At 38.3% G+C, this 16922-nt stretch overlaps 1 protein-coding gene across 2 annotated transcripts in view; it reads right to left on the bottom strand.

Annotated features, from left to right (window-relative positions):
• Positions 1-774: 774 nt before the first annotated feature.
• The window catches only part of LOC121974888, a 32583-nt gene continuing 16435 nt past the window's right edge, over positions 775-16922 (bottom strand). For both annotated transcript variants that reach the window (XM_042526163.1, XM_042526164.1), the window contains one exon: positions 775-3109. In XM_042526163.1, coding sequence (XP_042382097.1) covers positions 1034-2845 — 1812 coding nt within the window. In that variant the 5' untranslated portion in view covers positions 2846-3109 and the 3' untranslated portion in view covers positions 775-1033. The remainder of the gene's footprint in view (positions 3110-16922) is intronic.

Genomic DNA, 16922 nt, shown 5'->3' with positions numbered 1-16922 from the left:
GCGTCTCAGATTTTCCTTGATGACAAACGTCGAGGCAAATAAATAAGCTTGTATATGATCTCCATTCTTTAGATCCCGAGTTCCTGACCACTAGAAGGACGATCACACGACCTCGAGTCCTCAACATGATTCTACTCTCAGTTTTCTATCGTCAGCTCGTCACCTTAAACCTCCTTCCACTCGTTGATGTTTGCAACAACAACGTTGAAGGCTCGAAGCAAGGCTAGGGTTTGTAAATGTTAGGGCTATTAGGTTATAAACTTATACGGTTAGTAAAATGTGCAAATAGTAATGAACGGGTGATGACTTAACCCTTTAACTCATTAACCCAATAACCCATTAGAATATAAACCATTAACCATTACTAAGTTATATATAAAAAATAAATATATAATAAATTAAATAAAAACTTACGAGCATGTTCGAATTTGAATTCGATAATTTCAAATGTAAATCAAGTATTATTCGAATTGGCTCGAAAAGCTCACGAGCCAATTTGATTCATTTGCATCCCTAGTACAGACTAGACGTGAACACCTGAGCCCTAATAAGCTAGATTAAACCGAGTTAAATCTAAAGGACAGGGCCAGAAAAAGGCAGTTCTAGTAGCAGCTGAACCAATCAAAAGGTCTACGAATGGTCCCGAAACTAGTGAAGAATGATTATTTTATACCCAGCTATAAAGAACAGTTCTGAAGTTGAGATTGTGTGATATGTTGTATATCATAGAAACAGTTACTTTCAATAACAATCGATTCACTGAAAGCAAGCCAGTTTTACAGAAAAGAAGGGGGGAAATATATTATATTTCTGCCAAGTGTATGCTGTTTTATATGGTCGAGGAGGTAATTATACATGACGACCAAATTTAATAAAACATAAATACAAGACCACACAATTATGTTTTTGCAATACAAACCGGCAAATTATTGCACACATGAAAGCAGACAAAGCAAATGAGAAAGTATGCACACGATTGCCAATAAATGGATTGAAGCACCGCCCAGCAGTGGACGCCAGAACTGAGTTGTATTTAGCCATCGTTACACATCGTAGTAGAACTGGAAGCAAGCATTGCCATGAGATTTCCTCCATGAACCCGACCTTCTGGAAGTGAAACCGACCTGCAATCAGTAGTAGGGACTGCTGTATCAGATCCACTCCAGCCCGATACCCCCTTTCCTGCAATGGCACCCTCTTCAGTCTTGATGAACGTTTGATAGCGAGTAGAAAACACAGCAGCAGTGCTCTCGTCGTGAATACATTGATCTTGTTGCAATGAATGGTGTGCAGCACAGAGACCCGCTTTGGTCCTGGAAAACCTGTCACAAGGTGCATCACCAACGCCGACATTTGAATACAACTGACCCCATGCACAATGTTTGCCACCTCCATGGGCCTTGCAAAAATCAGTACTCCCTTGTGCACTTTTCCCACAGCCTTCATACTTGCACCGTTTGCCTCCACCATGACGTACACAGTAACTAGTTCGCCCTCTAGCACTCTTGGTGCATGAAGGAGCCACACATCTCTTCCCACCACCATGAGCCACACAGAATAAGGTGCCACCATGCACACTCTTTGGGCAAACACCTCCACCGTCAAATAGGCACCGCTTTCCTCCACCATGCCCCTTGCAAAATAGAGTGCTCCCTTCAGCACCTTTCGTGCATCCCAAAAAAGTACACCGTTTGCCTCCACCATGTGCCTTGCAAAACATCGTACTCCCTTGTGCACCTTTTGTGCATGATGGGAATTGACAGCGCTTGCCACCACCGTGAGAGATGCACAGTCCAGTATAACCTTCTGCACTTTTTGTGCAATTCTCCTTCTTGCACCTCTTGCCACCTCCGTGCCGGATGCATAGACCAGATTTACCTCTTGCAGCATGACTGCAATTTTCATGGATGCAACGTCGGCCACCACCATGGGCAATGCAGTAATCAGTTCGGCCTTCAGCGCTTTTTGTGCAGCCAAGGTGTTCACATCGATGACCACCTCCATGTGCTTTGCAAAAAATTGTCCTCCCTTCAGCACCTTTTTGGCATCCAAGTTTTTGGCACCTTCGTCCTCCGCCATGTGCTATGCATAGACCAGAGGCACCTCTTGCTCTTTTCACACACCCCTGGAACTGGCAATTCTTTGTGCTATTATGTTGTAGATGTGTAATTTCAGAAGTGAAGACAATTGGACTTTTCAATGTATTGAACATAGTCAATGGGTGGTCTACCGCACCATCAAGTGAATCATATTCTTTGCAACCTATTTTGCCTGAAGAAAAACTACCGCTTGTATCTGAATTGTGAAAAGTTGTATCCATGTAGCCACCAAACATCCAACAAGAGGATGAAGTCCCTTCTTCATCATTGGTTGGCACTGAACTTACCATTGCTGAAGCCTCCAAACTATACTGAATTGGATCCAAGAAGTGCTTGATGCCACTTATGACTGATCCAGATGAGCCAATTGATAGGCTTAACTGGAGATCCAGTGAATTTCCAATATGAGAATCATCAGGAGTAGCAATTGATTTAGGATTTGATGTTTTTGCATCCCCATGAAGAAGCTGAAAATTCAATCCCAGATCACAGGACTTGTCAATTTCTGTTACTGAAGATGCAGGAACAATCATGGAGCTCTTCTTGATAACATCTAAAGAATTCAGTGATTGACCTAAACATAGGGCGAAGTACTTCTCTGGACAGTCTACATCATTCACATAACCAGACACTTTATTGATCCCCTTAGAGCTATCTTCTATTGATCGAACTCTCATTGAAAAATCACAAGCACTTGAGGAGAATAGGCTGGCAGTAGTCCCCAGATTCATAAGAGAATTATCCATTATTTATCGATATACCTCTTCGATTCACCAAATCAAATTAGAAAAGAAACAGTCAGTTTGACTTCCAGTAACATTAAAGTATTAATGTTAATTGTTAATAACTAGTGAAATTCGAGCTTGCATCCCCCACTAACAAATCCTGATGTATCACATCGGTCCATTTTGAAGATCTTGGAAGAGATGATAGATATTAGCAGCAACTGTTGCACTTAGGGCTAGTTGTCCACCATGTCATGGAGCAAAAGTATACCGGCAAAACTGCATCTGAAAAAGCACAAATGAGAAAATTATAAAGATCCAATATATCACATTGCTGGATGAAACTTCTTTTGAATTTCAAGATTTTAATTCAGAGAGGAAACTGAAGTTAGTATCTTATTGCAGTGAAGATCAAACACAAACCAAAAAAAGACCACCAATTACCAAGAATTTAAATATTGGAAGGATAGACTACAAAACTTGATACTATTAATGACAGAAACTGAGTCGTCAGTTATCACAAACATCCAAAGATGATGAAAATTTACATCCATGATTTAAATTTTGAAATGTTTTCTAGGACAGAACTTTGCAATTTAGATTACATACTGTTATATATCCATCACCTACTACAAACAGCTATGTTTTTTTTAAAGACCGTCACTGAAAACCACAGGTATATGAACTAAAGAAACTAATATGATCTATGAATTTGGCAAACTTGTTTTAGCACATGTATCATCAGTGATGCTAATATTTCTCTTTGACATTTCCTTTTAAAATGGTATTAAAAAGCATTTATTGGGACCTAACAAATGATGTCTACAAATGTATAAAAAATATATGATATGGTTAACAATAGTTACAAATTTTTATACCTCTATGCAGTTACGTAAACAATATTTAGCATATTCAACCAGTTTGTCAGAGTACTAGATGAGAAGATGAGTAAAAGAAATCCACTAAAACATCTATACTGATGAACATGAGACAATTAGGTGGTCATCAACAAATTGAAATCCTGATCCACAAATTAAGGTTAATGAGAATATTAACTCCAGTGATGTTACACAAAATAATGTACTTGCTTATTTAAAAAGGATAGTCCTGCACACGAAGCTCCCGCCGATGCGGGTCTCAAGGAAGGATTGAACCGCATTGGGTCTATTGTACGTAGTCTTACCCTACATTATGAGAGGTTGTTTCAGCGGTTCGAACCCATGACAACAAGGTCACATGACAACAACTTCACTGTTGCGCCAAGACTTTCCTTTAATGTACTTGTTTATTTAAGAAAAAGAAAATGAGAAAATCATTTTTAAACTATTAAACCTTGCAAAGAACTTTAGGAGATCAAGACATGATCTGAAGGGTCTGATAGCTGACCAAAATAACAAATTACATGTGCATATAGGGAGAGTACACTATGAGATAGTCCTTACTGAAAATGAGGCAAAAACTTGGAACAGCAAAAACCAACAGAAGCATGTTAATGCAAACTCAAATTAGGGATTTCAAGTTTAGAAAACTTTATGGGTTTTAAGAGTCGTAGACTTTTAATTTGGTTTAGTAATAGCAAATTAGATAGTCTAGTCAATATTTTCGAATTAGTCATTGAGAGAAAAAAATATTCATTTTCAAGTTTTATTTGTTATTTGGGAATTGGCTATTTTTTTACCATGTTTTTAAAGAGAATTTGTCATGGCTGGGACTTTTAGAAATCCCAAACCTTTTTTCTATTTTCAATTAACATATTTTTATTATTTCTCTTCATAAGTTTTGGTTTTCTTCATTGTAGATTTTTTGTTCTATCAAAGTGTTGCATTAACTGCTATCAAAGTCATTTTTCTGATTCGAGTCATTTGTACTCCCCCTTCAACTGCTTCTCGTATCTCCATCAACATCCAACATCACCCTTCCTGACATCCATTCCATTGCAACATATTTGTTTCCTGTTCCACCTCTTCTACAAGAGTTAGCTCTTGCTTCCTTCTAATGATTTCAGTGCTAGGAGCTCATCTACGCTTCCAACTATATAACTTGGAAGCCTCTTGCTCAAAATTTTGTACCTCTTTCTCACTTCCACACCCTGCTATAAGGCATGATATGACATTTATGCAATTCTATACAGTTTGCAAACCCTTATGCTGATGATTCAAATTCCTATTCCACCATCTGTCTCTTATTTCTCGTGATCTTGACACTGTCATTAGAGGAGACTTCTGCCTCCTGTGAGCTACCCCAATTTGCCTTCCACCCTCACATGTATTTATCCCTTCTGTCCTATTACATAACTATGCCTCTAAAATTGATTCAAATCTGAAAACATTTGCCAACAGGAGAAAACGTACTACCTCTTGCATTGACTGCTCTAAGCACAAAATTTGCAACATCTAGGATGCTGACACAACCATGCCCTATGTGAAAAGTGGCCTCTGCCCTACTAGAACCAACTTCTCTCTTGTTTTTGTTTTTTTAAATTCTTAACTTATTAGTCACAATGCTACCCTCGAGATTCTTTTTAGAGATCTCTACCAATGAGCCCATGGATGCATCCACTACATACCACAATAAACAAGCGTTAAATTGAGTGAGGTGCTCGTACGTGAGTCAAAGGAAGGATAAAAAGCCATGACAAAATATAAACATCTTGCAAAGGAAAAGCCAAATACGTGCGTTAAATTGAGAGAGGTGGTCATATGTGAGTCACTTGATTGTGTCGAGTTTTTTCATAGGAAAAATAATAGAAACAATGAAAGAATGCCTACACTATTGGTTTATGTGGTTCAGAGACTTCTCTCCTACTTCATGGCTTGTAACTTGTCAGGTGAGTCACTTCGATCAATCTACTATAGTCGCTCCTTTACACAAGGTAATGGAGCAAGCCTCTTGCTCTCTCAATTCTTTGGGATCATTACAAGGTACTCCCCTCTTAAATATAAATGAATTGAGTAAACTTTAGTAGAGGAGATTAACAAGGAATAAAGCCTTCAACTTGAATCTTAAACCCTTTGAGTGTTGTTGATCTTTAGCACTAAATCACAACAAAATATTAAGTATTTTTGTGTACTTTTTTTTTTTGTTTAAAATCCTCCAAGGCTTATAATAAGAGGTGCTTCAAAGGCTCTATTTATCTGCCTTTCGTTAACTGAAAGAGTCTTCAGTTAACTAGTTAGGCAAATATAGCCATTGAGTAGTAAATGAGTATATAATCTAGTCAGTTACTGCTTGAATAAAAATATTTTGTTCAATGAACCCTTATGTTCAAAATTACATCCCTAGTCGTCTAGGCACACCCGTCAGTCAATTGAATCTACTTAGTGATTCCACTTCTATCGACATGCACCCTTCTATAAGCCTACACAAAGTGATGGGATCAAACTGAGCCACAAAATACAACCCAAGACCTATCACCCCTCCATGAAAGTTTCATTGAAACTACTAGATAGTCTAACTCTTACAGCCTAAAAGTGAAACTTCAAGATTACAGTCCCTCTCATAATCTCTCACAATTCTCATGCCCTGTTAGCATTTTCATCCCCTCTGCGTTTAGACAACTAAGGATTTTGATGAGTTAAGCAAAAGACTCAAGTTAGATTTGTGTATTAAGTTGCACAGGATCTACCATGTATACAAGTTGACTTGGTGTGGCAAAGTCAGTGATGGCTCAATGGCTCAAGGTTTATGAGATTAGAGAAGGATGATACATCCAAGGGATCGCACGACAAGGAGAATCAAAGCATGGCAGGCTGAGGAGGTGAACTATGCAAGCAAAGGCACCAAGGATGGCTTGAGGGGGAGGTAAGAGCTTGAAACATTCGAGGGATGCAGTGATGGTAGAAGACCAAGCTTGGAGAGAACTCCATGAGAGATATGAATGATCTATATATAAGGGATGATGATAAATGACAAACTTATGTGGACTCGACCATAGATGTGGTCAAATTCAAGGGAACTAGTTGACTAATATAAGGAACCAGTCGATTGATATTAGGATCCAATACAAATGATGGTTGAGAAATCACATCTTGAGTCTATAAGGAGTTTTTGGTTTGACCAATATTAGGAACCAGTTGTTAATTAATTGATTGGTGGATGAGAGGTTAATATTCTAAGTATTTTTAGGATTTGAGATTTAACCTAGTCGACTGCTAGTTCATACCTAAGTTAAGTTTAATTAAGGTATTCACAGGCCCTGTGCCCAGGCACCCTCCAACATCCTAGAACTCTCAAGCACCTTAAGTGTGTTCGAGCCCACCTTTTGAATACCCACCACTTCCGGATTGGGTTGCAGCCAGTATCGTGAGCGCCTTCCAGCATTTGAGCACTCCTAGTCACCCTAAGTGTGGTCAGACCCACCTCCAAGTACCCATCATTGTCCAATTTGCCCTCAATGATATCCCGAGCGCCTTCCTAGTGCTGCCGGTATCTTGAGCGCCTTCTAGCATTTGAGCACTCTAGTCACCTTAACTGTCATCAGGCCCACCTCCCAAGTATCCATCGCTGCCTAATTTGACCTCAGTGAAATCCCGACCGCCTTCCTAGTGCTGCCAAGCCTTCTATGTGGTTCCCAATCTTAGTAGGTATCCCCTCCAGCATTCGAGTATTTCTAACCTTTTGCTATATGAGAACTTCTAGCCACCCAGTGTTCGAGCCTACTTGAAGCGTACCCATGTGCCATTCAGCATTCAGCCTCTATAGTGGAGCCAACCTGAGCACCCGGCGCTCGAGCCCAACTTAGAGTTCTATCTTGAGGTGGACTTGTCATCCAAGAATATCTCCTCATGTCCAACAAAACTGCAAATTTCAGTAAACATCTAATGATCGATATGCATGCACTTGTATCTTCCAAAACACCAGCTTCACATAAAATCTAACTCTTTCAAACATACTTTGGTTTCGTGCTCTCAAGTAAGATGAATCATGGAGGACATAGCCAAATGTCGAGCCTTCACTAAGTTGATAGTGCCACTAAATCGTTGTTTGAAAACCCTGAGCATCCACTGATACGTGGACATCTCGTATTCCATTTAAAGCCACCATCTGACCTTCCTCCATAGTTTATTGATCGAATGACATCTAAAAAATACGTTCCTAGTTCTCCTCCACTAGCCAGTGAAAGGTACATCGCCTAAATATCCAGGTCGTCCAATCCAGGGCCGACTCAAGCCTATTTGAGGCTCTAGGCAAAAAAAAAAAAATCTCTCGCCCTTTTTCATTTAGACCTGAGACTAACAAACTTTCAGACTTAGGACGAAAACGGTAGTTTAAAATTTTTTTTAAGAAATTAAAATATTAATTTTAAAAAATAAAATTTCATATAATATTTGATTTTCTCAGTATTTGAGATGCAAAATTATTTATTAAATTGTCATATTCAAGTTTTGATAACTTAATTCAAAGAAGTATAAGCTTTACGGTATTAAAAAGTGTATTATCATTTAATATAATAATACACCTTAAATAGATAATAAGTGTACAATTCACTTAGTCGAAAATAAATGTATTCAAAATTGCTTAAAAATAAAGAAAGTTAGAAGTATGTCTAATTACTTAATGAAAAATGGAGAGAACAACCCTTACAAAAAGGAACAAAATTGAGAAAATAAGAACAACGTAATAGAACAACAATAGAAAAAATAATGCTCCCGTGCTCAACTCATCATCATCCGCGAAGCACAAAAAAAATAAATAAATAAAAAATACATATACAAAATGACAAAACTCAATATAATCCTTAGAAAATAAATATTGTAATGAGAGCAGACCAACCATTATCATTTATCATTAACTCAATGAGAGCCTTTTTATGCACAGAGCAAAAGAAAAAACAAACCATATTTTTCATCACCTAAACCAGAATAGTTGTAAATAATAGAATGTAGACAAAGGGGAAATGAACAATTTATGATTGTAAATACATCTAAATAAAAGAAATTTAATGTCTATCAAGGAAGCGAAATGATAGATGTACCTAACTCATTATTGCTAAAAAATAATAAAATCCTTCATTTCGATTAGACACAATACGGACGAATGCATCAATATTTGAATTTAATCAAGCAAGGAGCATAGTAGCAATGTTGGGTGTGGTTTCTCTTTCCCAATCTCAACGAGCAAGAGTAGCACAGAGAGGGGGAGTTGAAAAAGGGGAAGAGGGGGAACTAAAAAATTAGAGATAAAATGTGACCAATGAAAGATAAACGTAACGAGAGAAGGATAGGATTGAGAGATATTACAAAAGAATAAATTAGATCTCATAAAATAACATGCATAATTAAAAAAAGAGCTCCTTATGACTCTATATATATGTTGGAACCATAATGAGATATATGCGAAATCCGAAGCTTTGATCATAAAATGGGATCAAACAAATCTTTAATCACATGGATTTATTCTTTTCCATTCTCTTATATATATATATATATATATATATTAAAAATAATGGCCCTAATTTTTAGAGAATGAGATTGTGTAAATCTTTTATCACGGGCCCTATTTTTTTCCCATCAATCTCGAGTTGGTAGTTTCCCATGTGCTAACATCTATAATGTAAAGTGACTCAGCTACAAATAATTTTTCCACATTGTGCTTACCCATGGCTTCTTAGCACTCACTCCTCTGAAGTAATCATAGGCTTTTTAAACTACACCCTCTGCTTGACCAAACCATTTTGTAAGCCACTATCCTGCAACTTCCGACGTATTGGCGGAAGCTAAGATGTTGTCTCTGATTTTCAAGTCTTTAACAGTAAGGAGTCTATGTGTTTGGCTTGCTATATCCATATGTCCGAATGCCTGAGGTATGTATGATAAACCCATCGAATCCATAATATGTCCTATTTTTCATAGATTTGCCACAATACTTGGGCTAATAGTAGAAGGTTCCAAACTTTCAAATCCCGAAGTCCAAGTCATTCCTCCTCCTTAGGCTTGCATAGCACCATCTAGGCAATTGAAGGATACTTAGTTGTCCACATAAGCACAACTGTAGATATGATCAGCGACACAACAAGGCAATGGCAAGATGGACATTCAGTAGCATTCCATCCCTTGCATGACCAAGATGATGAGTCAATTTTCCAATGTAGGATATCGTATTTTTCGGCTAGAAATTAATTTTCCCGATTAGTGAGTCCATGAGATGGTTGTAGTTCACTATGCTAAGCTTCTTCGAGGATAAGGGAATTCCAAGGTATCTAAAGGGTATGCTGCCTTCCTCAAACCCAATGATCGACAACATTCTTTCTTTAGTCTACTCATCCACTCCTGCCATGTATGTATTTGATTTGCCCGAGTTTGTTTGGAGACAAGCCATAACACCAAATTGTGCCAAGAATGAGGTGAGCGTGTTGATAGATGGTAGATCCCCTCTAAGGAATAGCAACGGGTCATCAACATATGCAAGACGTGCAATTCTGAGTTGTTACACTTTAGATGGAAGTGGAAATTGACCTCATGGCATGTTGTTCCAGTAGGCACACCAAGTACACCATGGAAATGCCAAATGGGGGGGTCGCCCTAAGTGGTTGTATATACCTCCATTTATCGCTAAGGAAAAAGGTTGGTGCAACGGGGCCGGTAAGAGGAGAGGGGTGAATTGCCTGCAATAAGAAAATACCCTCCTCGATCTTTCAATTCTAAAATAGCAACAATAAAATAATAACAAATAAAATAAAAGAAACAGAAAATAAGAGACTCAGCAATTTGACTTGGTTACAACCTAGATGGTTGTTAATCCAAGGCGATTGAACAACGCACTAAGAATCTCCTTCTCTGAAGGCGGAGAAGCCTTTTACACACTTAGAGAGCTCAAGAGTTGCTAGGAAATTGAATACTGAGTTGAATGATTAATTCCTAACTCCAGGGGCATTTATATAGCTCTTGGAAATCCTATCTCGGGTTTTGAGGGCGCCTCCAAGGGGGTTGAGGGCGCCTCCAAGGGGATGAGCAGATAAAACTTTACCTGCTCGTCAACGGCCAAGTTGGCCGGGTCGAGGGCGTCCTCAAAGGCATTGAGGGCACCTCCAAGGTTGTTGAGGGCGCCCTCAATGCCATTGAGGGCGCCTTCAGCGTGCTGAAGTCGGAGGCACCTCCAACGACGGTTGAGGGCACCTCCAGCTGTTTTTCCAGCACTTCTACCTCTCCTTTTCAGCTTCCGAAGTTTCGTTTGATTGGGTGATTACGGCCAACCGAAATAGGACTCACCCGAACCCAACTTCCGGCCTTCTCCTCGAGCAGGCTTCCGCCTCGACTTCTCGTCCCTCGAATGTCGCGCACATTCTTCTCATCCACCGGTGTACTCTTCCGCAGCTCTTTCGTCCTTCAGACGCACCGAGTCCGTCGGCTCCTTTCCCGTGTCGTCCTTCTCGCTAGCTGCGTCTTCCACTCGACTTCCTGCGCTCCTGAGCTCCTGCACACTTAGACACAGGGATAAAAAACAAACAGGACCTAACCTAACTTGGTTGATCACATCAAAACAAGCACGGGGTCCAACAATCTCTCCTTTTTGATGTGCATCAACCCAAGTTCAAGTTAGGGAAAAAACAGACAAGAAGTAATTTTAAAAAATTACTAAACTAACATTTTAAGCATAAAGATTGCAATAGAATTTGCAATTTTCTAAAAAAACTATTAACTAGTTCCTATCTAAAAAATTTTTAAGTACCAATTTTTTAAAAATATTAACTCCCCCTAAACTTGTAACTCTCCCTAAACTTGTTCCTATCTCTCTCCCTTTGATCATAGCAAAAACGAGGTAGGAATTTTTTAAAATAAATTTTAAGTTAACAAAGAACTTTAACCTTTAGGCAATTTAAACAAAATATTTTTAAGAAATTTTCAAAAAAATATTAAAAAAACTTATTAAAGCATTATCTAATTTCTATTTTCATGCTTTATCAGTAAGTTAATTAAACATTTTATTTCAATATTTTGACTTCCAGGCAGTGCGAGGCACTAGGCCTTCTTGATTATTGGAGCAACAACCATTTTCTTAGACAAAGTCTTATAAAGAAATTAACTGTTTAATTTTTCTTGCTGAAAGCGCTAACTTACAAAAATTTAATCTTGAAAAGATTTTGGAACCAGTATAGGTTCCTTCCTACTGGATTAATCAAGTATTTAGGAGGTACATAACTTTTGGGAACTTTTCTAAGTTGTCCCGATGTTTTCTAATATACCAATTCAACTTTCCATAAATTCTAAGCTTTGATTTTTTAAATTTTTTTGGTTTAAAGCATGTATCAGTTTTCAAATTTTCAATTTGCATTTTCATATTATCGTTTTCTAATCTTAAATTATCTAACATTAATTTTAAGTCAACAATTTCTTTTTCTGATTTTATTAAGTCTTGTAAGAATTTTGATGAAATGAAAAGACTGTTTAGGGGTTAGAGTACGTACCTTACTTACCTCTATTTCTGATGCTCCCCCTTCATCGTAGCTTTCTTCTGATGATTCTCCCCCTTTATCTATGCTCATCTTTGAGCTGGTTTCTTCTTCAATTTGATGGTTGGCCATTAGTGTTACTCTTGAGAAGGATTCGACTTCTGATTCGGAGGATGATGATTTATCCCATGTAGCCTTCAGACTCTTGCGTTTAGAGGACGTCGGTCTTTGAGACTTCTCCTTGTCCCGTTTCTTTAATCTTGGGCAGTCATTCTTGATGTGCCCTTCCTCGTTACAGTTGTAGCATCGGACTGTCCTTCTGTTGTGTTGATGCTTTCTCGACTGCGTTCTAAATTTATTAGTCTTAATAAACTTATTTAACTTTCTTACCAATAGCGCCGCTTCAGTTTCGTCGATTGACGCTTCAGAGTCGGGATTGTCCATCTCGGCTTGTAGGGCAACATTGAGATTTCACTTCTCTATTTGTTTAGGTTCTGCAATTCGAGATTCGTGAAGTTCGAAGATAGAGAATAAATTTTCTAACGTACTTACCTCAAAAGTCCTTAGAGATGTAGTATGTATGTACTAAGGACGCCCATTCTGGAGTTCTTGGGAAGGCGTTGAGCGCATACCGGATCGAGTCTCGGTTTGTTACCAATCCTCCGAGGTTATTCAGTTGAGTTATTAGTTCCTTGATTCTTACTTGGAGTTATGCTACCTTCTCGCCATTGTTTATCCGAAGATTTGTAAGCTGAGTCCGGAGAATGTCGCGCCTTGCTAACTTCGCTTTTGAGATGCCTTCGTGGAGCTCCAGGAATTTTTCCCAAAGGTCTTTGGCGGAGTCGTAGCTTCCGATCCGACTTACCTCCTAGGGTGGCAGAACGTTGAGCAGATGGAACTCTGCCTTTCCGTTGGCCACGGAATTAGCTTGTTCCTTTTTCGTCCCGTTGTATTCTTCCTTGTCTTTAGGGACTGCAAAACCATATTTCATAACTAAAAGAATATCAAATTTTGTTTTGAAGAATACCTTCATTCGGTGTTTCCATGTAGCGAAGTCTCCGTCGAATTTCGGGGGATGAATATTTGCACCGGCCATCATCTTGATCTTGATGTTTCAATCGGCAGTCAGTCTTTCTGAGGCGGTTTGGCTCTGATACCAATTGTTGGTGCAGCGGGGCCGGCAAGAGAGGGGTGAATTGCCTACAATAAGAAAATACCCTCCTCGATCTTTCAACTCTAAAATAGCAATAATAAAATAATAACAAATAAAATAAAAGAAATAGAAAATAAGAGACTCAGCAATTTGACTTGGTTACAACCTAGATGGTTGTTAATCTAAGGCGGTTGAATAGCGCACTAAGAATCTCCTTCTCTGAAGGCAGAGGAGTCTTTTACACACTTAAAGAGCTCAAGAGTTGCTAGGAAATTGAATACTAAGTTGGATGATTAATTCCTAGCTCCAGGAGCCTTTATATAGTTCCTAGAAATCCTATCTCGAGTTTTGAGGGCGCCTCCAAGGGGATGAGCGAATAAAATTTTATCCGTTCGTCAACAGCCAAGTTGGCCAGGTCGAGGGCGCCCTCAAAGGCATTGAGGGCGCCTCCAAGGCTGTTGAGGGCGCCTTCAGCGTGCTGAAGTCAGAGGCGCCTCCAGCTGTTTTTCCAGCACTTCTTCCTTTCCTTTTCAGCTTCCGAAGTTTCATTTGATTAGGTGATTGCGGCCAACCGAAATAGGGCTCACCCGAACCCAATTTCCGACCTTCTCCTCGAGCAGGCTTCCGTCTCGGCTTCTCATCCCTCGAATGTCGCGCACATTCTTCTCATCCACCAGTATACTCTTCTGCAGCTCTTTCGTCCTTCGGACGCACCAAGCCCATCGGCTCCCTTCCCGTGTCGTCCTTCTCGCTAGCTGCGTCTTCTGCTCGACTTCCTGTGCTCCTAAGCTCCTACACACTTAGACATAGGGATAAAAAATAAACAGAACCTAACCTAAATTAGTTGATCACATCAAAACAATCACGGGGTCCAACAGATCCCCTCTAACGAATAGCAAAGGGTCATCAACATATGCAAGATGTGCAATTCTGAGTTGTTACACTTTAGATGGAAGTGGAAATTGACCTCATGGCATGTTGTTCCAGTAGGCACACCAAGTACATCATGGAAATGCCAAATGGGGGGGGGGGGGGGGGGGGGCCGCCCTAAGTGGTTGTATATACCTCCATTTATTGCCGAGGAAAAAGGTTGTTGTGGCAATGCATTACCTGATCCATGAGACGAGGATTTATGGGAATTGCAGTCCTCAAAACACAACTTAAAGGAAATCCTAGAGAGTTTCTGGAGGTTTCTCTTCATATACACCATGCGCAAGAATAAAAATGTTAAAATTGTGGATGGATCATTTGCTAATCACAGTGAAAGGAACTGTTGTGGTTTCTCCTTTCCTTGTCCTTAGAAATATTTTGCATATGCCTCATTTATCATATAATCTATTATCCGTCAGCAAACTTACCTTAAAAATATTAGCAATGCTAGACAGGACAATGGCCTCTTCATCTTCAATGCTGGATCAACCTTCATCAAACAAGACCTCAAGACCTGTTTCAACTCGATTTCTGCTTCTAATGACAGTGAGATTATGTTATGGCATTATCGTTTAGGACATCCAAACTTTCACTATTTAAGACAATTATTACCTAAGTTATTTTTAAATAAAAGTCCTTCATCTTTTAGATATGAATTTTTTGAATTAGCCAAGCATCATCGCTTTCCATTACAACCCTATAAAAAATCAACACCATTTACTTTGATACATAGTGATGTTTGGGTTCCTCTAGGATAGTAACATTATTTGAAAAACAATGGTATATCACATTTATAGATGAGCATACTAGAATGACTTGGGTATTTATTTTGAAAAATAAATCTAATGTTGAAAATGTGTTCATAAATTTTTATAATATGATTCAAACACAATTTCAAACATAGTTTAAAATTTTTCATAGTGAAAATGGGAAATAATATTTTAATCAATTACTAGGGAATTTTTTTTCCGCTGAGAAGGGAATTATTTATCAAAGTTCTTGTATTCACACTCAATAAAATGAAGTGGCTGAAAGAAAAAATAAGCATCTCCATGAATTTGCAAGGGAACTCTAAGTTTTCATACTAAAGTTCCAAAGTTTCTTTAGAGTGATGTGATTCTAACCCCTACCTATTTAATAAATAGATTATCAACAATGATACTGAACTTTCAACTCCGATAAAAACCTTTCAAAATTGTTTCCCTAACTCTCGCCTCTTCACAAATATTTCCCTAAAATTTTTTAGTAGCATTGTCTTCGTTCATAATCATGACCCAAGACATTCTAAATTTGATTCAAAATCTTATAAATACGTCTTTGTTGGATACCCTATAAATCAATGAGGATACAAATGTTTTGATCCAATTTCAAAAACAAAATTGGTATTCATGGATGTCACATTTTTTTTAGGACAATCTTACTACGATTCTCATCTTCAAGGGAGCATAATAGGGAAAATGAATGTTTAAATCAGTCGGACTTAACCTAAACTTGTGCTATTTCAAAATAATGACATAACAAAAAAGAGTAACAATCGGTTCAAAGGTCATGTTTACAGAAGGGAAGGTTAGGCTCAAAAAAAAGAAAACATTGTCCATCTACAAAGCCAAGAATCTGATTAGAGGCAAAATCATGAGACTATCAATGATTACTCAAAAATCTCTGACAATAGAACCCAAGCTATGTTTGAGTTAAATTCTTCAAGTCAAGTTGATCTTCCTATTGCCCTAAGGAAAGGAGTTCGGTCATGCACACAACACCCACTTTCGAATTTTGTATCTTATAAATATTTGTCTTCTTCCTATTGTACTTTTATTTGATAACTCGACAATGTTAGTATTCCAAATAATATTCAGGAAGCACTAAAGATACCTGAGTAAAAAAGAAATAATTTTTGAGGAAATGAGAGCCCTATAGAAGAATTCTACTTGGGAGAAGGTTAATCTACCTCACGGTAAATCGATTGTTGGATGTAAGTGGGTATTCACCATAAAGTACAACTAAGGTGGTTCCCTAGAATGATATAAGACTCATTTGGTTGCTAAAGGCTTTACGCAAACTTATAGAGTAGACTATTTTAAAACATTCTCTCCAAAAGCTAAATTGAACATTATTTGAGTCTTATTATCAGTTGTTACAAATCTCAATTGGCTACTACATCAATTAGATGTGAAGAATGTGTTTCTAAATGGTGATTTAGAAGAAGAGGTTTACATGGAGGCACCCCTAGGATCTTTTAATCAGTTTGGATCAAAAGTATGTAAGCTGAAAAAATTTCTCTATAGGCTGAAGCAATCGCCCAGAAGATGGTTCAAGATGTTCACAAAGTTTGTAAAAAGTCAAGGCTACACCCAAGGACAATTTGATCATACTTTATTCACAAAGACATCTAAGAAAGACAAGATCTTTGTGCTAATCATGTATATCAATGACATAATCTTGACTAGAGATGATATAAAAGAGATGAGCAAATTGAAAGCAAATATAGCCCAAGAATTCAAGATTAAAGACTTGAGTCAGCTAAGATACTTTCTTAGAATGGAGACAGCGAGATCAAGGAAAAGTATTCTGGTGTCTCAGAGAAAGAATATTCTCGATCTCTTGAAAGAAACTGGGATGAGTGGGTG

Source organism: Zingiber officinale, chromosome 4B, assembly GCF_018446385.1.
Source record: "Zingiber officinale cultivar Zhangliang chromosome 4B, Zo_v1.1, whole genome shotgun sequence".
Classification (NCBI taxonomy): Eukaryota; Viridiplantae; Streptophyta; class Magnoliopsida; order Zingiberales; family Zingiberaceae; genus Zingiber; species Zingiber officinale.
The sequence above is the reverse complement of the archived record's forward strand: the minus strand, read 5'-3'. Positions and strand labels throughout refer to the sequence as shown.